At 44.7% G+C, this 24907-nt stretch overlaps 1 protein-coding gene across 3 annotated transcripts in view; it reads right to left on the bottom strand.

The window, feature by feature from the left end:
- TMEM218 (transmembrane protein 218) overlaps positions 1-17492 on the bottom strand; it is a 28561-nt gene extending 11069 nt beyond the window's left edge. For 2 of the 3 annotated variants that reach the window (XM_059930126.1, XM_059930125.1), the window contains exons 1-3: positions 17466-17492; positions 7895-8109; positions 6941-7043 (exon numbers count right to left, since the gene is read on the bottom strand). In XM_059930126.1, the coding sequence (XP_059786109.1) occupies positions 6941-7043; positions 7895-8004 (213 nt within the window). In that variant the 5' untranslated portion in view covers positions 8005-8109; positions 17466-17492. Of the gene's footprint in view, positions 1-356; positions 2943-6940; positions 7044-7894; positions 8110-17465 lie in introns of those variants that run through there. The other variant, XM_059930124.1, reaches the window with a different exon arrangement.
- Between the last annotated feature and the right edge of the window lie 7415 nt (positions 17493-24907).

Raw genomic sequence — 24907 nt, 5'->3', positions numbered from 1 at the left:
CCCGTCTGTGAAATGGGGGTATTAAGAGCACTTATTTCACAGGGTTGCTGTAAGGATTACATAAGTTAACACTTAAGAAGGCACTTAGAAAAGTGCCTCGTACGTGTTTGCTGAATACAATAAAAATTGTGATTTCAGCAAGTGAAGAACAGAATATTCCGAAGTATTGCGTTGGAAATAGAGATGAAAGATTGAACTCTATGGACTATAGCATCCCTTCCAATCCTGAGTTTTTATGCTCCTGTGAGGAGAATCAGCACTTCTCCAGATTCACTTCCATGCGGTTCCCATTCCCATGTCTGGAAACTTGCTCCTATGTAATAAGAGCCAAATACTTGAAGCTTTATGCCAAGAAGTCATGATAAAATGTTTTTTATTTGTACTATAAATGTTAATTAGGAATTCTTTAATGAAACGTTTACCTTTTTTGGATATGGGTCAGGCGAATGGTGCATACAAATAGCTAAGAAGTAGTGTTAGCCAATGTAAAAATAAGGAGTTGTTTGAAAGCCAAAACGGATCCTTAAACTATCTGAGAAATGAAATGTCAGGATCCCGATGCAAAGTGTGAACCTCACTACTAACAAGCTGGGCAACTTTTTAAACCCCTGCATCTCTCTGCCTGTCTCTCATCTGTGAAATAATTGCAGCAGGTTTCTTTACACATGAATAAAAATCAAAGCAAAACAAAACCCTTCAACTGCAGCAGCAACAGGATAGAGCTGACAGAAAAGTTTATGTCTCAGAGAACAGATCAAGAAACGGATTACTTTATGTTAGAATAAAAACATTTAAAAATGATTTGGATGCCTTCATCCCAGGAAGGAGTGAGGAAGACAGCCTGGATGCCTCAGAGCCTCATTCTTGGATGGATTTACTCCACCAGGACCGTGCTTCACACCCAGCGGGAGCACAGTCAATGCTGAGTGAGTGCCCACACCTGCTGTGTGCAGCATGCATGAATGGCAGTGCATTCCCTAGCAACTGAACAGCGTACAATAACTCTGATGAATTCTTAGATTAAATATCCGATACCATGCATCAGGAAAGAATGTTAGCTCTACTTCTGTTTTACCAGTGAGAAATAAAAGGAACTTGTCAAAAAAATTACCTAGTGTGTTCTGCCGGCTTGAGACAGCGCCACCTAGTGGATCAGGCAAACGTCTCCGCTGTGAACGTTGTGGCGTCCTGCTGATGTGGTTTTCGTCAGGATGCAATTTTAAGAGGCTGTGAAATAACCTGTCTTCTTATATGGAAGCCCTGATTCACTCTCCCTCCCCCGCTTCCAGACAGTGGGATCACCACAGTCTCTTTGCCGCGGGATCCCCTCTGGGTGGCACCACCTGCGCTAAGGCCATTGATCAAAGAAGGATGAATGGGACCCTGAGATGATTTGTTTGTATTTAAGGGATGCCCTCTAAGCCCTGTCCCCAGGAAGGCCGTGAGCACAGGGGGTGCCATATTAGCCATTGATTATCGGGGTCCCCCATGTAGAACTCAGTGAAATTCATTTTGTGCCCTCCCAGACTTCTACTTCTTATCCCAACCCTGTGAGGGTTGTTTTCAGGGTTGGACATGACTGCTTGGCATATGAAGGTAGAAAGTGACCCATCATTTATGTCACCACTGCTGGTAGTTACAGGATCTACAGAAGGCAGGCTGAGCTAAAATACCCTTTGTACGAAGCATATTTTTGCCCTTAACACACAAGCCTGTCATTTACATCTGTGTAAAAAAAAAAAAAAAGATTAGCGTACTACTGGCATATAGCATGTACTCAATCAAAGTTCTTTTTCCAACTTGTTTTCTGGTTCTTAATTTTAAGCCAGAAAGTCCTTCTTCAAATAGCTCTAGGGAGCCAGGATGAGACTTCCAAAATGGAACCAGCCTAGAGCCCCTCTAGTTAATAACAAATTTCACTTCACTTAGGTATAAAGTTATACCTAAGCCTGGGCATATACATTCCTCACCAGCTTTGGAGAAAGAACTACGAAGATGAAAGAGATGACAGTAACCCCAAATGGACTCTTATGGTAGCCAAGTAAGGGAACAAAGGCCGCCGAATCCTGGAAGAAAAAGAATCCAGAGAGACAGAGCGGCAGGACACACAACTGACGTTTCCATACCCTGCCTCTAATCCCCGAGGAAACCTGAAATATAGAAATGCTGGATTTAGAAGGCTGTGGCCAGGAGTTCGCGGTGAAACCCAGTCCTTTGGCTGCTGTTGCTTGCTTTCTTGGAGCAGCGGGAAGTGACACCATGGCCTTTGTGGAGCCCAGTGTCAGGATATGCGGAGCGCTCCGGAACCGGCACCTGGATATGTCTCCAGGTCATCACACTGAAATAACCTTTTGAACTTTGATTGTCTTTCTTTCCCAAATGATCTTGACCTTGTAACTAACAATTTTTCATAGTATCAAAAAGGACCAAGTTCTTCCGTCTATTGGACAGCAGAAGCCAAAGTGCATCTTTTCCCAAAATTCATTTACTGAAGTCTTCATTGAAAACCTACTCTAAGCAGATCCCTGTTGCTATTTCCTTTTCAAAAGAGATGGAAAGTCTGAGGTACAGGTGCTAAGAAGACAGCAATATCCCTCTTAAGCTGGTGAGAATCTCTCCCCAGGGGCAATTTTGCAACCCTGTTTCTGGAAGCCAGGACTCAAGGGATTTGTCTTAGTGATGAAGAGATGATCCTCCGATCTTAAGGCAGGAAGGCTGTCAGAACAAGACTCCAAACAATACCTTTCTGCTCATCAGTGACATCAAAGCGAGGGAAAGAACAGGGTCTTGGTTTTCCTGAAGATGGCTCAGTAGGACCGCAGTGGTTTGGCACAGATTGGCTCCAGGATGTGATGGATTAGAACCAAGAAAAGGCTCCCAAGGAAGACGAGAGTGAGGAAAGCCAGCAGGACATAGCGGCCAATGAAAAAGGCATCTACAATCTGGAGAAGGAAACATCAAAAGCGAAATTACTGTCACTTCCGCACCCTGGCTGTGCTCATCTGTAATCTCTGATGAATGGGCCCAGAGTCTGTCCATATTTGTAACTTCCAGTAACATCCTGCCCTGAGTCTACCCTGCAAATGGATAAGAAAGAACCTTTTTCTCAACATGCTGAGCCAGAAACACAAGATAAAGAGAGGCTTAATGAAGTCCAGGGAACAAATGGCTCCATGTAGGAGGTTCACAAACACTCTGAAGACCCTGGACGAGTCCTTTTCTGTTCTGAAATCAGTTCTCTGAAAGAGCTAATGAGAAGCTTGCTTGCTTGGGCTCTGGAAGGCTCATTTGGTGGCTGTCAACCTTTCCTCATGGAAAATTTTAAACATACATAAAGATACGATAGTATAATAAACCCCACACACCCAGGACCCAAGCCCTCCCATCATCAACCCATTGCCAACTCAGGAGATGTCACTTTCAAAATGAAAAGGTGACTCTAAAACTTTCATCAGAAGAGTTCTGAACCCTAACATTCGTAACCCAGCATTCCAAGGGCTGGAGGAAATAGCCATTTTCCTGAGATACTGAAACACGAAGAGGAGAGATAACTTGCCCCAATTCATACAGTTGGCTGCTTGGCAACCAGTCGTACTTGAGGCCCCGAAGCTGTTGGTCTTTGCTGACAGAAACCTATGATTGGTATTGGCCCTGCTTGTCTACTGTTCACAGCCAGAGCTCTGTTTTCCGCAGATCCAAATGGTGCTGCTGAAGTCTGGGCAGGAAAAAGCAGTTTAATCTACAGACTTAAGAGAGCAGCAGCACAAACCAAGTGACTGGGGACTCCACAACTTCCGGAAGCTTTCAGAACCCAGTACCTGAAGAGAACCCAAAATACCTGAAGGGTGACTGTGGCTGACAGAATAACAGCCCTAACATGTACACATCCTCATCTCCAGAAAGTCTGAATATGTTAAATTACATGACAAAGGAGAATTAAGGTTGTAGATGGAATTAAGGTTGCTAATCAGCTGACCTTAAAATAGGGAGATTGGCCTGAACTGTCCAATACAGGTGGCCCTATGTAATCCCAAGGGTCTTTAGAAGTGGTAGAGGGGTGCAGGAGAGAGGGTCAGAGAGAAAGATGTGAGGATGGAGGCAGAGTCAGAGAGACGTTACTTTGCTGGCTCTGAAGATGGAGCGAGGGGACTGAAAGCCGAGGGTGGCCTCCAGAAGCAGGAAAGGGCACGGAAACATCCTTCCGCAGAACCTCCAGAAAGGAAGACAGCCCTGCCAACCCCTTGATTTTAGCCCAGTGAGGCTGATTTGGGGCTTCTAACCTACGGAACTATATAAGACAGTAAATTTGTGTTGTAAGCCCCTAATTTTGTGGTAATTTGTTACAGCAGCAGTAGGTAACTAATACAGTGGCAATACACAAAGCACCTTTCAAGTCCGAGCTCTGCTGTGATCACTGAGTTCCAAAGACACCAAGAAGGAAAGGGCTGCTCCAGAGATTACCCTAACAGCCAACTTACAACAAAGGTCAGCTTGATGAAAGCGCTTTAACATAACTTTGACCTTGGCTCCAGGACTGAACAAGTCTCTTGCGAGCTGTGTGTTTGCTGGTTCAACGCGGTTCACTTTTTAATTAGCCAATTAGCAGGCTTTGGGTGAGGAAGGCCCAGGCCATGTATTATTGATACAGTATTGAGCCAAGCTGCTGCAGGGGCTGGTGCTCAAAACCTGAAAATGAGATCCTGCTGGCCATGCTGACGAACATATTTTGCTCAAAGCTCATTCTGCTCTCCTGGGTCTGAATCTCATATGACAGAGGAAAGAGGGATTGATTTCAAAACAGTGTTTGCTCTGTGCCCTTCTTCCAATGTCCACATCTGCAGCAATCCAGAAATACGCAGCCTTCATCGCTCTCCCCATTGTAGACAGGAAAACCAGGGTGGGAGCCTGCGCCCCAGCTCACACACACAGTCCTGACACAGTCAGAGTGGTTTTCAAATGTTGACCAAAAAAAAACCTGGCATGTATGAAAATAATTCCTCAGTTTTGTGTGGTAAGTATTATTTCCCTTGGAATTTTCAGAACAAATTTCCTCCCTTTTGCCATGGTCAGTCCTAGATAGAACTGGAAATGTGTGCCGATTTTAGTTCAGGAGTTATGTCATTTTGTGTAGTCTAGTGTCTAGTGTCAAAATAGTCGCCTCTGCACTTGCTGTGAAGGTCCTCGATATTCTGTGGAGTCCCCAACAATGAAGGTTTTGAAGACAGACCTCAGCTTGAATCCTTGCTCTGCCTCTTCCTATACATGTATGACCTTGGGCAAGTTACCCTAACCCCTTCCAGCCTCGGCGTCCTTACCTATGAACTGGGGACACTGACAGCACCTGTGTCATACCACTTAGGGTTGTCCTGAGGTTTACATGAGAGCTTGTCAATAACAGGCTTAGCACAGGACCTGGCACACAGTGATGCCTTAAAAAACATTAGCTGCGGGCTTCCCTGGTGGCGCAGTGGTTGAGAATCTGCCTGCCAATGCAGGGGACACGGGTTCGGGCCCTGGTCTGGGAAGATCCCACATACCGCGGAGCAACTAGGCCCGTGAGCCACAATTACTGAGCCTGTGCATCTGGAGCCTGTGCTCCGCAACAAGAGAGGCCGCAATAGTGAGAGGCCCACGCACCGCGATGAAGAGTGGCCCCCGCTTGCCACAACTAGAGAAAGCCCTCGCACAGAAACGAGGACCCAACACAGCCATAAATAAATAAATTAATTAATTAAAAATTAAAACAAAAAAAACAAAAAAAACATTAGCTGTTATCACCATGACAGCTTAAAAATTAAAACAGAGGAAAGAAGCTGCTCGAAAAAGTAATGGGACACAGGAAGTCAATACTGTGATCAATATCGTAGGGATCGGGGCTTCCCTGGTGGCGCAGTGGTTGAGAATCTGCCTGCCAATGCAGGGGACACGGGTTCGAGTCCTGGTCTGGGAAGATCCCACATGCCGCAGAGCAACTAGGCCCGTGAGCCACAATTACTGAGCCTGCGCGTCTGGAGCCTGTGCTCCGCAACAAGAGAGGCCACGATAGTGAGAGGCCCGCGCACCGCGATGAAGAGTGGCCCCCACTTGCCGCAACTAGAGAAAGCCCTCGCACAGAAACGAAGATCCAACACAGCCAAAAATAAATAAATAAAATAAATAAAATAAATTAAAAAAAAAAAAAAAGATTGGAGGGATCTGAGACCAGCTCTGTATGGTAAAGCCAGAGCCCCAGTCAGGAATGAACCAGAATGGGTGGGGTCTAGGAGAGATGATAAAAATCCACGTAGACAGGTAGGTGCTGGGAGATGTGGTTCTAGAAACGACGACCAAAGGGGCTTCCCCAAAGGCTGTTAGTGTTAAATGCACCAATCTCTACGACTCCCACTTTCCAGAGAAAGCCTTCCTCACTGCTTCCTCACTGCTCTTCTCTATGGAAGGTACTCCCTCCTTGCCACAAGTGGAAAAATGCAAACACACGGAGGTGACAATGCATGTCGTCCAGCACCCGAGAGCACTGCCTCGGTGCTGCCCGGGGTGCGCGTTTCCGAGCCGAGGCCACCAGGAGTGGGAGCCTCTTACTCAGGGCAGGCTCTTCCCGCCTGTCTGCCTGACTCCGGCCCTCACACCACGAGGTGGCTTCTGGGCTCACTGCTCGTTCCATTTGATGCAAACTGGAGACGAGAACAGATTAGGCAAACAGCTGCCCGGGGGTGTCGCAAGGGGGCATCGGAAGGACTGTCTCTTCCTGGGGGAGGGGGGAGGGGGTTAAAACTCCCTCTGAGCTCCCCCCATCCTGGTTTCAACTTTACAATTTTTCTAACACACTTCGGCCCTCCTGGCATCAGGGACCATGTGCGGCAGGATGGAGGTCCAGAGCAAGAGAAAGAAGAGACACAACCCAGGATGCAAAACAAAACCCATGGTTTTACCTTCGTCTTACCTTCGTCTCGGCCTCAGGGGCGGGGAATTCACTGGCTCGGGGGAACAGCAACAGAACTGCCGTGATGATGAGAGCACCGAGGAACACGAAAATGACGGAGAACCTGGCAGTGAAAGACAGAGGGTTAAAAGCACTGTTCGGTCTCCCTTCTAATCAGCTAGGCCGGGACTGGCTCTTCCCTGGGTGGATATCCTGTTTCAGTCCATTAACAGGGCCCAGTGTGCTGCCCACACCGCCCAGGGAATTTAGAAATGTTTTCCCCTTCATCCCAAAACCCTCCTTCCCAGACAGGTACCAGCGGGACGCATTTCTGTTTATTCCTGGGAACTCCAAATTCCTAAGAATGGGAATTGGTAGTTTTTACCTTTGCCTCTGTGCGGTCATGATCGGGAAAAAGCGAAGCAGCCCCGCCCCCCCAGTGCTGTGTTTTAAACCAGGAAACTTGAGTAAATGATGTAACTTGCTGATTTGTACCTACACTGTCTGGCCAGGGAGTGTGACTCTACGGTGACCTTAGAGTCAGTTTATGGCCTGATTCTTTCTTAAGTCAACGCCAGCCCAAGTCACCTACGACTCTTCAGCGTCCCAGGACCCGGGTCTGGAGCCTCAGGGGCTGGACCCAGTGCCTGCCATAAATCTCAACAATTAAGAAACACGCACACATACAACCCCAAGAAACTCAACAGGCACCGAAAGCGGATTCCCTTTTCATCCCCTGTGTCCCCCCATCTCCTCAACACTGAGAGCTGACAAACACCACTCCCCTTCTCCTCCCACCTCTGCTTCCGAGCATAAATAACACAGTTAGTGCTTATGATGAAGTGAAAATGCAACTCATTCAAACTGCCAGTAGTTACAACAATGAGCTTCTGAATTCTAAACGTTTCACGAGCGTCAGCGATGGCACTTCCAATCGCTTTTACCTGGGACTGCTGGCTGGAGAGAAGGCCTTACCTAGCTATACCTGAGGCTCTGGACAGCAGCAGACACAGCAGCAGCACTGACACCCAGAGCAGGGCGAGGACGAACACGCCGGCCCCCACGCCCAGCACGGTGCCAGCCATGCAGGGGAGGCAGCGGAGAGCTGCAGGCCTGGACCCCCCGGCCCGAGGAGCCGTCCGTCCCCGGTGCTGTGGGTACCGCCAGGCTTCCGTGCGCTCCTGGGTTTCCTGGTGGGCGGTCAGACAAACACAGAAAGTCCCAATTCATTCTGGGGAATTTTTGATGATTGCTGTGGTAGGAGGATTCGTCAGTACAGGTCTTTGGGAATGTCGAGTCCCTTAATAGGAATTAAAAATTTAGAACCTAAACCTTTCTTTTTTGGTGAGGACTGAGAAGCTGCTTTCTGCTCCACGTGGGTCACTTCAAATTCGGAATCTGAGTTTATCTTCCCACAACCTACGAGCTGGATTCTCCCTTGATACAAAACCCTAACCGAGGGCTGTAAAAGGTACCAGGACCCGAGAGCTCCAGGGCCCACGAGAAGTCGAAGCTCTCGGGTTAAGTCTGTGGTGGGAGCTGTGACTCCGCAGGCAATCACAAGACAGAAACTCCTAATCCTTGGAGAAGAAGAAGAGCCATCCCTGCTTCTGAACGTTCACTTGTGCTAAGTATCTTACAAATATAGTGCATTCAATCACAGCAATAAGCTTCTGAGGTAGGTATTACGTCCATGTCGCAGAAGACGTAACTGCGGTATAAGGTGACGGGATAGTATTAACAAGCCCGGTGGCTCACAGTAACAGACAGCTATACACTCACAGTCCTGGGGGCCAGAATTCTGAAACTAACGTGTCAGCCAGGTCACACTTTTTTCCAAAGGCTCTAAGAGAGAATTCTTCCTGCCTCTTCCAGCTCCTGGTGGCCCCAGGTGTTCCTTGGCTTGTGGCTGCATCATTGCAATCTTTGCCTCCGTCTTCACATGGCCTCCCCTGTGTCTCTGTCTTCTTCCTGTCCCATCTCTTCTGGGGACACTTGTCATTGGATTTAGTTCCACCCAAATGATCCATCATGATCTCATCTCAAGATCCTTAACTTAATTGCATCTGCAAAGACCCATTTTCCAAATAAACCTGTCACATTCACAGGTTCCAGGGGTTAAGATGTGGACATATCTTTCTTGGCGCCACCGTTCAACCCACTCCAGGGTAACACCATATAGTACCTCCCCTGATTTTCCCTTTCAGTATCAGAGGCAAGCCTTAAGTACACAATTTCCTCCTCAGGCTGATGGTTTTCTTTACCCTAATGGCTTAAATACCACAAAAATGATTACCTATGAGAATTTCTGTTATAAAGATATTGGAAAGTAAGTCCTAAGCATGAACTGCTAACCAACAAAACCCTACATAAATTCACTCAACATTTATTTATTTATTTTACCACATGGAGAGGCATGTGGGATCTCAATTCCCCAACCAGGGATCGAACCCACGCCCCCTGCATTGGAAGCGTGGGGTGTTAACCACTGGACTGCCAGGGAAGTCCCAGTCAACATTTATTTTGCACCTACCTTGTAGAGCATTGCTATAAGCTGGGGATCACAAGGTAAATAAGACATTTCTTCTGACAGAAGCTTAAGACCTATTGGAGAACACTGCTATGCAGAAAACTCTCCATTGTGATCAGCAGGAAAAACAAAGTGCAATGGGAATTGAGACTTGAGAAGGGCTTTACAAAAGAGGTGACTTTGCATGGGCCCATTTGGGAGAGAACCATGGCCAGAGGACAGAGTAAGGGAGAGGTGGGCAGAGAGGCCTGGCAGCAGGTGGGCGTGGCCCCCTTGCCCATTCCGCCCTCATTAGAGCACAGGGGTGTCGGGTGTCCTCAGTAACTCAATATGCCAAGGGTTTTCCCACCTCTGGGTCCTTGTGCCTGCTGTTTCCACTGCCTGGAATGAACCCCTGACCCCAGAGAAGCCGTCTACCATTTGCAGGGCTGGCTGCTCCTCGTCCTTCTGACCCAGCTTTAAACGCAGCCTCCTCAGAGAGGTCTTCCCTGACTGTCCCAGCTAAAGGAACCCACGTTCACTCCAGTTCCTTCAGAGCGCACTTCACAAGCTGTAGTTCACATTCTGATTTATTGTTCACAGGTTTACTTTCTGTCTCTCCAGCTAGAATAGTAAACTCCAGGAGGGCAGAGACTTTGTATCTTGCTCACTACAGTCTTGCCGGTTCTTTTCTACAGAGGTTATAAGTAATAGATATTTGTTGGATGAATACATGAAGCAGTGCTAACAAGCCCACAAAAGTCCAGTGAAGGAGTGATAGGATCGTATCTAATCTTAGAGAAAGATGACTCTGGCTTCTGGTCAATATGCTGGACAGAGCTGACACGGGAATTACCCCACACAACAGCAAACACATAGAAAGGCTTAATAAAATAGAACGAAAAGAATTTAATACACAGCGCAGCTTGAAAGCAATAAAGGGAAATCCTTAAGTGCTATAAACAAAAATGTAACTCAAAGCCTGGATAGTAAGCAGGAGCTGAGCCCAAAGACCTGCAGGGGTCCTGGAACCAGGTGCAAACCTTAGGAGTGGTCCTCTCCTCGACAGGTGAGGTCTCAGACCCATGATACAGAGAACTAGAACTGAGAACAAGGTATAAAAATGGGCTCTGTAAGGGCTCAGCTGTCTTTGAAACAGGGACTAAAAAATTTGATGCTGACGTGGTTGGAAGAAAGCGGGCCAAGAACCTGAGCCCATGGGTGAAAAAAGAACAACCCAAGAGAAATCTGCATCCCAATCCTTCATCACACGCGGGAGAGGGGTTCGGATCACACTACCACTGAGGTGTGGGAATCCCAAGTAGTAAGAGTAACATGAAAGCCACACTAACAGTGAGAAGCCCATAGGATCCCAGCAGAGACAAATGGAAACCTCTCTGGAGGGAGGTCAGCATGCAAGGTTCCCACTGGAGTGAGTGTAAAATAGAGGTTTTCAGACATACAAAGACTGGAATGGAGTTCACCCCTCATAGATATACATCACCAAGAAGGAAAATGAACTAAGAAAGAAGGTGTGAGATGTAAGGAGGAATGGTGAGAAAAATATTAGTAAATACTGACAGTAAAGACTTCTTTAATGATAAGGACTAATTTCTTGATGAGTTAAAAACAAGGAAGAACTAAAATATTTGTCGACAAGTGGAAGGTGAGAAAGGACAGCTCAAAGTTAAATCATTCCATAGTTATTATTTTGCTCTGAAGAGGTGAGAATTAATGATTTTACCTATGCGCTTTGTTAAGCTAAATATGCATGTTAAAAAAACACATAGGTAAACACAAGATAACATAAATAGGATGAATAACTTCCATACTAGTAGAGTGAGAAAAATAAAGGAAGAAAGCAGAAGGCAGGAATGGAAAGAAGCAAAGGAAAATACAAAATAAGTCTGTAAAACTAAGCCCAAATATAACAGTAATCATAGTAAATGTAAGCAGATTACACTTGACTATTAAAAGAGATTCTTATATTAGATTTTCTTTTCGAACAGCTCTTTATAATAGCTGTGCAGAAAGCATAATGAGAGAGAGGCTGAAAATACAGAGTGAAAAAGACATACAAAGCAAATACTACCAAAACAAAAAGAGGGGAAAAGGGGAATTGTTCAATGGATACAGAGTTTCAGTTGTGCAAGATGAAAAAGTTCTAGAGATCTGTTACACAATGATGTGAATATACTTAACACTGCTGAACACTCAAAAATGGTTAGGGTAGTAAAATATATATATGTGTTTTTTACCACAATTACCAAAAAAAAGAAAAAAACAAGCAAAACAAAACAAAATACAGTCTGGTAAAGCAATATCAGCATCAAGCAAAACAGAGTGTAAAGCTTTGAAAAATATTAATAACGACAGTCACAAAAGGAATAATTTAACAAAAGAATACAACTCAAAACACATGAACCTAAAACAAAGCCTCAAAACATATAAAGCCAAAACTGAATCACCGCAATAAACGGAAAAGCCCACAAATTTCGTGCAAGATTTTAATATACCTCTTTCAGAAACTGATAGATCAAGCAGCTAAGAATAAACACTTGACAAAGAGGATATACAAGTGGCCAACAAATATGTGAAAAGGTGCCCAACTTCATTAGTCATCAGGAAATTGCAAATGAAAACCAAAATGCAGTACCTCTAGACACCTACCAGAATGGCTAAAATGAAAATGACAGATAACACCAAGTGTTGACAAAGATGTGGAGTAACTGGAACCCTCATATCCTGCTGGTGAGAGTCTAAGTTGTTACTACCGCTTTGGAGACTCTTTGGTAATATCTAATAAAGCTGAATATACGTGAACCCTAGACCCAGCTCTTCTCTTCCTGGGTGTGTCCCCAACAGACACATACACATAAGTTCACTAAAAGACATTTACAAAAGTTCACTGCAGCCCTATTTGAAATAGTTAAAAACTGAAACAACCTAAATATCCATCAGTCGAATAGTTAAAGTGTGGTATTATACTTACAATCTCTTCATTCATACAATGGTATAGTAGAAAGCAGCAAAAATGAACAAACTACAACTATACCCAGCAATGTGGGTGAGTTTTGCAAATATTGAGTGTAAAAAGCTAAAGGCAAAAGAGTTCATACTGTATAATTCCACATATATAATGTTTAAAAACAGGTCAAACTAATTTTGGGGTTAGAAGTCAGGAGTGTGGTTACCTTGTAGAAAGTAGTGACTGGAGGGGGCCTGAAGGGGGCTCTGGGGTGCTTATGAAATTTTGTTTCTTCATCTGGGTGTTGGTTACATGGCTTTGTTAATTCTGTTAAATTGTATCTAGCTGTAGACTTCTGATTTGCATATTTTTTGGTATGTGTGTTATACCTTTTTTTTTTTATTCCAAAAAAGTTTACTTCAAAGAAAGTCTGAAGAGACATACCAGACAAATGCAATATATGGGCCTTGTTTGGGTCCTGATTCAAACAAACCAACTATACAAAACCTTTTATGAGATGACTGGGGAAATCTGAACAGTATCTGGATACTTGATGATATTAAGGAATTGCTGTTTATTTTTTAAATGAAAAATATTGTTTTTTTAAAAATGTGGGGACTTCCCTGGTGGCGCAGTGGTTGGGAATCCGCCTGCCAATGCAGGGGACACGGGTTCGAGCCCTGGTCTGGGAAAATCCCACGTGCCATGGAGCAACTAAGCCCATGCACCATAACTACTGAGCTTGAACTCTAGAGCTTGTGAGCCACAACTATTGAGCCTGCGTGCTGCAACTGCTGAGGCCCGCCTACTGCAACTACTGAAGCCAGTGCACCTAGAGCTCGTGCTCCGCAACAAGAGAGGCCACTGCAATGAGAAGTCCATGCACCGCAACGAAGAGTAGCCTCTGCTCGCTGCAACTGGAGAAAGCCCATGCACAGCAACGAAGACCCAAGGCAGCCAAAAATAAATAAATAAATAAATAAATAAATTTTTAAAAAATGTGATGGTGTTGTGGTTATACTGCTACAAGATTATTTCTGATATACAGGTACACACACACGCACACCAGAGATAAGAGAAAACGATGTCTGGGAACTTTGTAATTATTCAGGGGAGAGGAGAAGACGGGGGCTAATATGAAACAAGGCTGGTCATGAGTTAACTGTTGAAGCTGGGTGGTGAATATATGAATGTTTGCTATACTATTTTCTGCACTTCTGAATATATTTGAAACTTTTGCAATAAAAAGATGTGTGTATGAATAAGTATACATGTATAAGTAGGAATAAATCCAACAAAAGATGTGAAGATTTTTATAGCAAAAATTATAAAACTTTATTTGAAGATACATATTTTTAAAAGGCCTGAATAGAGAAATAACTCATGTTCCTGAATGGATGGGATGGTTTAATATTGAAATATCTCAATTTTCCTTAATCTATCAGTTCAATGCAATTCTAACCAAAATCTCAAAGTAATTTTTTGTGGAACTTGAAAACTGATCCTAAATTCATATGGAAAAGCAAAAGCCCAAGAATAGCGAAAACAATTTTGAGAACAGGATGGAAACTTGCCTTTCGTGTTACCAACTGCCGCAAGACACATTATAAAACCAAGGTAATTAAAACAGTGTGATAGTGGCATAAAGACACGTGAGCCAGTGGAATAAAACAGAGAACCCAGAAGCAGATCCATGCATTTATGAGAACTTTGCACAAGACAGAGTTGGCTTTATAGTCACTGGGTAGAGGATTTCATAGATAGTGTTGGGACAAGTGATTATCCAATCAGAAAAGAATAAAACCAGATCTCTACTTTATATTATACGCAGAAGCCAATTTTAAATGGAAAGTACTTCATAATAAAACAGCATATGTTTAAATATACAAATGTTCAGGCTGACTACACTAGAATACATAAGGAAGTAACGCACTCAGATGCTCGCACCTAAACTTAGAATCACCATGAACGCAAAAGCTACAAATGCTGGCTGATGCAGGTGTATTATACAGCAACTCAAATACCACGAGCTGGGCTGCCTTCAGGTACGGGGTTTTCTAGAGTGATGAACAACTCTTGTTAAAAAGTTCCAAACCACAGATAAGTATACTTTCCCCTTGATTTACATTACAGTTGCATTCCTGGAAATTTTACTATATTAAACTGTGCCAAAAAATACATTATGCTTATACAAAAAATGGAGTTAGGTTCTAGGCTCATATTATAAATGAGTATCCTGTGAGACACTCAAAAGTTGTGCAGGAGGAAGGACGATTCTTTACTATGAGGGGCTGTCCAGTATATTGCAGGACTTCTAGCGTCCCCAGACCTGCTTTGTAAACCCTGGTAGTGTCTCCAAAATCACAATAATAACCAGGGGTGCCCTCACGAATTCCAAAATGACCAAAGGGGCATTACCATCCCCTTAAAGAACCACGGTCCTAGATAAACTCTGGCATAAAGAGACATGTAGAAGGGTGTTCATAATAGCAAAACATCTGAAAAAATCTAAATGTCCATCAGTAAGGGAATGGGTATTATATACTCAGAATGAACACTTAAAATGAATGAACTTGAGCTGGCCTTATTGATATGAATGTATCTCAGAAACAATATTGAGTCTAAAAGCAAGTTGCAAAATGAAGCCCACAGTACTATGCTACTTGTATCTTTAAAATTTAAAAAATACCTAAATAGTAATATACATATAGCTTATGAGCTACACATATACAGTAAACATAAAAACATGGGCATAAATGATGGAAAGCAATTTCAGAAGAGTGTTTGTCTCTGGGGAGCGAGGAAGGAAAGAGAATGAGCCCTGCTTAGAATCTGCGGGAATTAGGAGGTACTGACCCCAGTGCAGAAGCCGGCACTGGAGGGCTGCCTGCTGGGGGCCCGAGTGGTGTGGTTAACGGACGACAGTCGCTATGCACTCTCAAATCACAGAAGCATGCAGGAAAAAGGGTGGAAGGGTGTAATCTGGATACACTGATCCCCCTTTTCTGTCAGCGCGTTAACAGATGATGCCACATCAATGGCATTTTGGTAGCGTGACAATTGATTTTTCCCAGACTTGCATTTTATTTCATTATAAAGGTAGAGGCATTATCCTAATATTTTAAAATTCAAACCATATTGAAGTGTTTAAAGTAGAAAAAAAGTGTGAAAGTTACGCCCCCCGCCCAATTATCTTTGAAGGTTTGGAACAGCTATAAAGGAAAATGAAGAAGAATCCTCCAGAAGGGCAGTTCACTCCTGTAACCCACTGTTTTCTTTTTTCTTTCCTAAAGATTTATTTTTTATTGAGGTAACACTGGTTTATAACATTATATGTTTCATGTGTACAACATTATATTTCCACTTCTATATGCCCTACTGTGTGCTCACCACCAAAAATTTAGTTTCCATCTGTCACCCTACATTTGATCCCCTTTACCCATTTTGCACCCTCCCCCCTCCCCCTCTGATAATCACTACTCTGTTCTCTGGATCTATGTCTTCTTTTTGTTTGGTTTGGTTTGTTCATTTTTGTTTGTCTATTCCATGTATGAGTGAAATCATACGATACTTGTCTTTCTCCATCTGATTTAAGCACTGGTAGGGACTTTGAGGATACAAAAGAAATACGATGTCACTCTTGCCTTAATAGCCTGTGGTTTGTTGACATCAACAGCACATGAAACAATTAGGAAACACTAAACAGAGATATGACAATGTGCCAAACTTAATTTATAGTTAATTTCCCCCAAAGATAATAATACTACTACATATCTGCAGGAGCACCGTCGTCTTCAGAGCACTTCTTCACTTGTATTGTTTGGGGGAAATATTGCTTTGGCTGGAGTTACTGTGGGTCTTCATGGTACAGCTAGAACTAATGCTGGGCCCTGGCATATGGGTAGGAATGGGAAAGGTGAAACAGAAATGGAAGGGGATCCACGGAGAGAAAATAGTTTGAACAAAGAGGGTGAGACAAGATTGGCCACTGAGTATCTGGGGGATAATGTGGAGACTGGCCTCAGCCAGAGCAGAGGCAAATAATGGACAATAACGTTGTGTAGACCAACTGTTCAGGACCAGTTCTGGGCCTTTACTATTTTGGGGGAAAGTGTTTAAAAGCTTGAGATTTGGAGTTAACCTTCTTATACTCCTAGTGATCAAACTGACTTTAGTTAAATTATAAATTAAGAATAGGGCATGGGGGCTTCCCGGGGCTTCCCTGGTGGCGCAGTGGTTGAGAATCTGCCTGCCAATGCAGGGGACACGGGTTCGAGCCCTGGTCTGGGAAGATCCCACATGCCGCGGAGCAACTGGGCCCGTGAGCCACAATTACTGAGCCTGCACGTCTGGAGCCTGTGCTCCGCAACAAGAGAGGCCGCGATAGTGAAAGACCCGCGCACCGCGATGAAGAGTGGCCCCCGCTTGCCACAGCTAGAGAAAGCCCTCGCACAGAAACGAAGACCCAACACAGCCATAAATAAATAAAAAATAAATAATAAATTGCCATATCTTAAAAAAAAGAATAGGGCATGACTGAGGAAGCACTGCAAACTTCTTACATCTTCCTGAATGGAGATAACGTTTTAGGTTTTCTCTCTCATAAGAAGGACCCAAAACCCAACTCTGTCCTCCCTTAACTGGGAGAAGGTATTAGTCTAAATTTCCCCGCCCTGTCGCAGATTCAAACTGGCGACAGGAAAACAGTGCCCTCAGGTCTCATCTTCAGAATTTTCGCCTGCTACCTACCAGTAGCTGGGAGAGAGATTAAGGTTTCGGTCACAAGGTATTTCGAACCGGGCACTGACATGTCACTTTCTTAAGAGCATGAGAAATAAAGCATTCCTGCCTTTTCCGCCCCCAATTCAGCAATTATTGGCCGCCAGGCCTTGGGTCCAGATCGGCGGTGAGGGTAGCCTGAGAGGTCCCTGCACCGCCATCCGCCCACGCCTTCCTCTAGCCTTCTCAGCCCCATCCCCTTCCATTCTCTCCTCTCCGCGGCCACCCCCACTCATCTTACCTCCCCGCCCCCCCCTTCTGGCTCCCCATCTCCCGGGTCCCCTACTCACACCTCTCAGTCCGGCCTGTTTCAGCCCACAAGGGATTTGGTCTACTCAGGGCGAATCACAAGTGGGTTTTCATCCAGGCAATTCCGGATTCGCTAATCAGCGCCGCTCTTTCAACGCCCAAATTCCCCCTCATTTGCTTACAACCGCCGCGGCTCCAGGCAACGCGGAGCGTGGTGGGTGGGCACGTCGCCCTCCGTTACGCCCTCCGATTGGCCGGTGCCTGTTGGTCCTGAGACCGGCCTCATGTTCTATTGGATAGAGGCAGTCCTGGCTCCCCACGCTCGCCCCACCCCGTTGTCTATCACACCTTCCCTTAGGTAACCCACGGGACCATTGGTCAGTCTAGCCTGAGGGCGGGTTGTTGGGCGGAAGAGCTGCTTTCCCGGCCTTCCTCGCTGTTACCATGGAGACAGCAGCGTAGGGCTGTGAGGCGAAGAGTCCAGGCCACCTCTTCCTCCATTCTAGACCTTAGTGCCTATTCCGGAGTCTAATGGTCATCACAGTTCCCGACCTACTGGCTCCGGCGGACCGCGGGATTTGGGGGCAAGTCAAATTAGGCCTCAGAGAGGGTGCCAGGCCCAGTCATTAAGGGTCCCTAACAAGCCTTCTGGAGAGAACCGAGTCCGAAGCACCTTGTAATAACATCACGTTTTCATTCGTCCTTACCTCGATTTTTTGTATTTGGCATTATTCTTCCGTTAGCCTTACGACGTACACTGCAGCAAGAATCATTCTACTCACGGGACAGACTGGGGAAGAGGAGCCAGGGTCAAATCAAGTAAATCTTCTGTAGCTACGCCTCCAGGCATCTGGAAATGGTCCATGCTTTTAGCAAACTGCTCTTGCCTAACTGCAAACTAAAACTTGCCATGATTTTGTTCTGAGGCTAGAGCCTGTTAGACCAAAAGACCTGTAAATCAGGCCAAAGGAAATAAGACAGAGGATGCATGCTCCATTGCTGAATCAGGAAAGGTGAACAGACAAAAATCAAAACAAACAAGACCAAATGGGAGGGCTGCAGTATTCAAACCTTTGACCTTACACAAGATTCTGAAACATCATGAAACAAACTGTTCAATCCTGGAACACTGAATCTCTGATTTAGGGAATTCAGCTCCTGAATCACAGCTTTATGAGTGAAATGGAAGAAGATGGTTGAATTCCACTGAATGTATGTCTCACATTTATTCTACTTGCAAGGTTTCATTTGCAGTCATGTGTACTAAACAATGATTTCTTATGTGTTTAACAACTTAACCTTACATGGCCCAATGAGGAGTTCTGTGGTTAAGAAAGCCATTATTTTGATTAATTCATTTCATTGGAATTGCATGGTAACTGTAGCTAAGCACTGGTAGGGACTTTGAGGATACAAAAGAAATACGATGTGACTCTTGCCTTAATAGCCTGTGGTTTGTTGACATCAACAGCACATGAAACAATTAGGAAACACTAAACAGAGATATGACAATGTGCCAAACTTAATTTATAGTTAATTTCCCCCAAAGATAATAATACTACTACATATCTGCAGGAGCACTGTCGTCTTCAGAGCACTTCTTCACTTGTATTGTTTGGGGGAAATATTGCTTTGGCTGGAGTTACTGTGGGTCTTCATGGTACAGCTAGAACTAATGCTGGGCCCTGGCATATGGGTAGGAATGGGAAAGGTGAAACAGAAATGGAAGGGGATCCACGGAGAGAAAATAGTTTGAACAAAGAGGGTGAGACAAGATTGGCCACTGAGTATCTGGGGAATAATGTGGAGACTGGCCTCAGCCAGAGCAGAGGCAAATAATGGACAATAACGTTGTGTAGACCAACTGTTCAGGACCAGTTCTGGGCCTTTACTATTTTGGGGGAAAGTGTTTAAAAGCTTGAGATTTGGAGTTAACCTTCTTATACTCCTAGTGATCAAACTGACTTTAGTTAAATTATAAATTAAGAATAGGGTATGACTGAGGAAGCACTGCAAACTTCTTACATCTTCCTGAATGGAGATAACGTTTTAGGTTTTCTCTCTCATAAGAAGGAACCCTCCCCCAAAACCCAACTCTATCCTCCCTTAACTGGGAGAAGGTATTAGTTTTCTGATTAAATGTTCATATCCTACCCTCCCATTGAAATTGAGGGAAGTGCTGTTACCATAGCACTCCATCTTTTGCCGTCACTTAATCAAAGTTCATTCTGCAGAAGATTGATTACTTGACTATCCAATCTTTCTGTTTTTAAAAATTGTCTTCTGTACACCAAGTGTTATACAGCATTCCATATCTCTGCTGTAGATGTATCACTCACATTGTACTTGTAGGGTGTACATAGGTACCATATATGTATGAATATCATTTTGTTTAATTACAATTTTCTTTTCTCCTAAACAAAAAAGTCCAAGCAAAAACAGCAGTAATAACCAATGTCTAATTTCCTCTTTCTCAAATGTGTAAACTCATTTGTTATGCTGCCTGATAGAGGTGGGGTGGCAAAAAGGGGTCATTAGGATTACCGAGTGCAAGGAATGATTTCAAGAGAAGACATAAAGTTTTCTTGTTCGTTTTATAGTTATCAAGTTTTTTTCTGCCAAACAGCCCTGAATTTCTTGTATACATTTTCTCATGTATTGTGATTATTTTAGCATTTCTGCAGATCTGAAAATGTACCCCAAACTTAAGTAATTGTTAGTTATTCGCTGAGATTCCAGACCTACCATTGTTCTATTCTGCTGATTGGAAAACTGGGTTAAAGAAACGCCCCCTCCCCCCAGTACTATTGTCAGTAGTTGAACCTGAGTTACTGGCCTTCCAGCTTCACCCAGAATCACCACTGTGATGTTTCAGATCATAATATTTACCTATTGCCGTAGATCAGGGGTCAGCAAACTATGGCCAGTGGGCCTAAACTGGCCTGCCATCTATTTTTTCTATGACCTGCAAGCTAAGAATGATTTTTACATTTTTAAATGGTTGGAAAAAATCAAAAGAAGAAAAATGTGAAAAATATGAAATTCAAATCTCAGTGTCCATTAAGTGAAGCTTTACTGGAGCACAGACATGCTCATATGTTTACATGTTGTATATGGCTGCTTTCATTTTACAACAGCAGAGTTGAGTAGTTAATACAGAGGCTGTATAGCTCATAAGCCTAAAATATTTACTACTGGGCCCTTAGAAAATGTTTTGATCCTTACCATCTTAGAGGTCTCTAATGAATCAGTTTCCATGGAATGTTGGAACTGAAACAGACTTTTGAAATCATTTAGTGTTAATATATTAAAAAAAAATCTTACATTGATAGCGATAAGTTGCTTCTTCTTAAAAATCACAGAGTCAGGGGCTTCCCTGGTGGCGCAGTGGTTAAGAATCCGCCTGCCAATGCAGGAGTCACGGGTTCGAGCCCTGGTCCAGGAAGAGCCCACATGCCATGGAGCAACTAAGCCCGTGCGCCATAGCTACTGAGCCTGTGCTCTAGAGCCTGCAAGCCACAACTACTGAGCACACGTGCCACAACTACTGAAGCCCGTGTGCCTAGAGCCCATGCTCTGCAACAAGAGAAGCCACCGCAACGAGAAGCCCGCACACCGCAATGAAGAGTAGCCCCCGCTCGCCGCGACTAGAGAACACCCTGCACAGCAATGAAGACCCAACGCAGCCAAAAATAAATAAATAAATAAATCTATCAAAAAAAAAATCACATAGTCAGTGGACAAAACTGGTACTAGAACCGTGGTTCCATTGGTCTAAGTTTTTTTTGCATTCAAGTGTCTTTTCTCACATGGAGCTTATCTTACTTACGATGGGAATGATGTTATATAGTCTGGAGCCAAGGAGAGTTAATCAAAAACTTTCCTGACTTTGATCTCATGTCTCATCCAAATATACTGCACCATAAGCAATTTATGGATACTTGGACTTTCATTATTTCAGCCAATATGAGTTGTCTTCTGTCTTCCACTTTTCTCATTTCTCAAAAGGTGTATGGCCATCATGAAAAACTTTCTCACTTTTATGCTCTTCCTTTAAAAAAAATCTTTCTCTTTCAACAAAGGAATTCAGAGGCAGCTGACTTTCTATTCCAGTCTAAGCTTCTTAAGGGAGGTGAAGACAATTAGAAAAGCATAGGACACAGTTTTTACTCTGGAGCCCATGGATGGGCCATATGTGTGGAGAGGGGAGGTGGGTGTCCACAAACCCACCAAAGGGTAAGGTTTAGTGTATATGTGCATATGTGGGCTTTTCTGGGGGGGTCGGTGGTATCCATGGTTTTCATAAGATTTTAAGAGTCCATAACCCCAAGACGTATTCTGGGGAGAAAGCTGCTCAGATGTGTGGTTGGGGAGACTGGTCTAGGTTCTCAGGTCTGTAAGACTTCAGCAGATAAAAGAGAAGAGCTCTTTGCTCACTTACATCAGCCCACCCAAGTTTTGTGTGTGTGTGTGTGTGTGGGTGTGGGTGTGTGTGTGTGTTTTACCTCCTCTGCCACTCATAGAAGTGATAAAAATTCATCAGATTCACATAACCGTTGAACTCAGAGGGTGATGAAATCCCAGTATAATTCTCTCCAAAGAACGTTCTGATTAATAGAAACTGCAGAGGAACTAATTTTATGAAAATAGCAAATGGGATTGTTTTAGCTGAAGCAAGCCGGGAGAGTGAGTGCTGGTGCCGAGCGGAAACAGCCGCGTTGTGCGGAGCTGACAGCTCCAATCTGGCCGTTTATTTATTAAATGTCTTTCTGCTGTAAATTATTAAGCCTGGATTCTGGGAGATGCGGGAGCTGACAGGATAAGACAATAGAACGGAAAGCAAACCTGGACAGCTTCCTTCAGAATTATTGCAGCACTGTGTCTTGTGAAAACCCCTGCCATCCCGGGTTTGGAGAAGGGGGAGAGTCCCTCTTTGGCGGGACTCAGAAATGGACGAGACAAGTAACATGCTTTTGATTTCTGATTTTTATTTGCCAGTTCTTACACATCAGAATGTTCTTCAGAGAAAATTCAACCTGTTGGCTCAACAGCTGGGAGTCAGGCATTTTGTCTATTCTCTGCAAGGGCTGTTTTGCCCAAATAAGGAAGAACTTGGTCAGCTTTACCATTAAGACGTATCAAATGAAATGTTTTAGGGTCCGCAGCTGTGAGAAGACTGGGTTCATTTGGCTTATTTGACGGCTGGAAAGGCCTTTCATGCCGACAAGGTGTTCTAGGGTCTAATTCTTTTTTTTTTTTTATAAATTTATTTATTTTGTTTATTTTTGGCTGTGTTGGGTCTTCGTTGCTGCGCGCGGGCTTTCTCTAGTTGCGGTGAGCGGGGGCCACTCTTCATTGCAGTATGCGGGCTTCTCATTGCGGTGGCTTCTCTCATTGTGGAGCACGGCTCTAGGCACGCGGGCTTCAGTAGTTGCGGCATGTGGGCTCAGTAGTTGTGGCTCACAGGCTCTAGAGCACAGGCTCAGTAGTTGTGGCGCACGGGCTTAGCTGCTCCGCGGCATGTGGGATCTTCCCGGACTAGGGATTGAACCCGTGTCCCCTGCCTTGGCAGGCGGATTCTCAACCACTGCGCCACCAGGGAAGCCCGGGTCTAATCTTAAGCTGAAAAAGAGGAAAAGGCTGGTGGACAGAGAGGGAGTGGAGCTGTGATTTTGCTCATCATCGACTGAGAAGCTGGAGTTCTGGTAAACGGGGGGTGGCTGGTTTACGTGAATCTCAGGCCTCACTTCTAGACCCCTGTTTTCTAAAGAGTGTAACAGAGGGCAGGAGGCTTCATTTCCTGGCCAGGCCTTGTAGGGCTTGAGTTTCCTCCTGGGTGACACGGGAAGAATTGGAGGAACTTTGCGGAGAGGAGTGACATGATCTGACTTGTCAGAAAAACTGACTGGGTGCCAGTTAGTGTAGTCTGTGGTCAGAACGGGGCCTGATTCCCATCACACTGAGCCACTCGCTGGCTTGGGGTGATTCCTGCCCGGGATGTCGAGTGAGAGGGCTCCTTTGATTTCTCCTCACCTGTAGGATGGGTGGGACTTCTTTGTTCTTTGTGAAGTGGCGTCCTCTCCTGGAGGGTGCCAAGGCTGGTGATAAGGTGGAGTTTCAGGTTCCTCTGTCCTCCTACAGACACGGAGGAGGATACAAAGAATCAAACAGCAAGAGAATCTGCTACCACTGGCCCTGCCCTGGGCTGGGTTTGTGATCCAGTAATCCTTTCCGGGGAGCTGATAGACAGCGGCTGGCAGGAGAAGGATTCCGTGAGTTCTGATTTCCTCAACTCTGGGGAAGGAGGAGGACTGCAGCCCAAGAGGCAGGACACCAGGCAGCTGCTGGGAGGCTGGCTACGGCAACACTCAGCTGGAGCCTATACGGGACCTGCGGTGGGTGGGAGAAGGAAACGCACGAGGCTTTGTGGGAAAGCGCGAGAGTCTTGGAAGAACCGTGGGGTTTCTAGACTAGCAGACGTCTTGAGGCATTTTTACAGCCCATGGCAGGCCTGAGCCCCACGCTGCCTTACAAGATGGAGAGTTCGCTGTGCCCAGGAGCAGCTGAAAAGTGCTCCTGTTCAGCGGGGTCACACCAATGAGTGTTCTCATCCCTTCTTTCGGGGTATTTTAGAACAGGGTCAAGCTGAGGCTGCGGGCAGTGTAGCCATAGTTCTTGAGCTCTGAGCAAAAGGAGATGGTCAGACCCAGAATTGAGGGATTTTTAAATATGGGTACAGATCTTATTTGAGTTCTCAGCTGCTCAAATTGAAAGGGCTTTTTATAGATCAGTGCTGTGTTCTGGGATTGAAAGGCCAAATACTTAGGAAGAAGCTCTAAGACCTAAATCAGGATTAGGGATCTAATTCTCTCAGAGGCACACAAGTACCTAGGTGTGGCCCAGCATGAGAGTGCAAGCTCACAAATATCCCACGTTTTTTAATTGGTGAGGGTCCCTGTCCATAAGAAGGAAACAAATCTTGAAAATTTCATTTCTGGAATTTTCTAGCCCAGAACCTTGTTTTGCTAACCTTTGGGTACCATACCAAGCTATCCCCAATAGAAAATATTAACATAGGAGTTTGCTGCACAAACTCAGAGGCCCCGAGGGCAGTAGATGTGACTTAAGTTTATCTAATAAATACATGATTATAAAGAGAATTGCTTCTTTCATTGCTTTGCCAACATATTCTTCAGGTTGAGACAGTTAGGGGAGTCAGCACATGAGCAGGGGACAAGGAGAGAAGAAAGGAGGGGAGTGACAAAGAGCAGAGCGCTTGAGGAATGAAGAGAGTGAAGCCAGATTCCTTAAAGGAAAAGAAAGCACAGTGTGTGATCTCATCTGCAGTTGAGAAGGATGGCCATTCCTGAATGGTCATTTCCCCAAACCTTCTGTTTCTGGAGCTGAGCTGATTGCCCACTTATTAAACTCCAGATTCTGCCTGACACCTTGGTTGTGTTTTGACCTAAGGAATAAGGGCCTG

Source organism: Balaenoptera ricei, chromosome 8 (assembly GCF_028023285.1).
Source record: "Balaenoptera ricei isolate mBalRic1 chromosome 8, mBalRic1.hap2, whole genome shotgun sequence".
NCBI lineage: Eukaryota > Metazoa > Chordata > Mammalia > Artiodactyla > Balaenopteridae > Balaenoptera > Balaenoptera ricei.
This window is presented reverse-complemented; position numbering and strand designations above follow the sequence as displayed.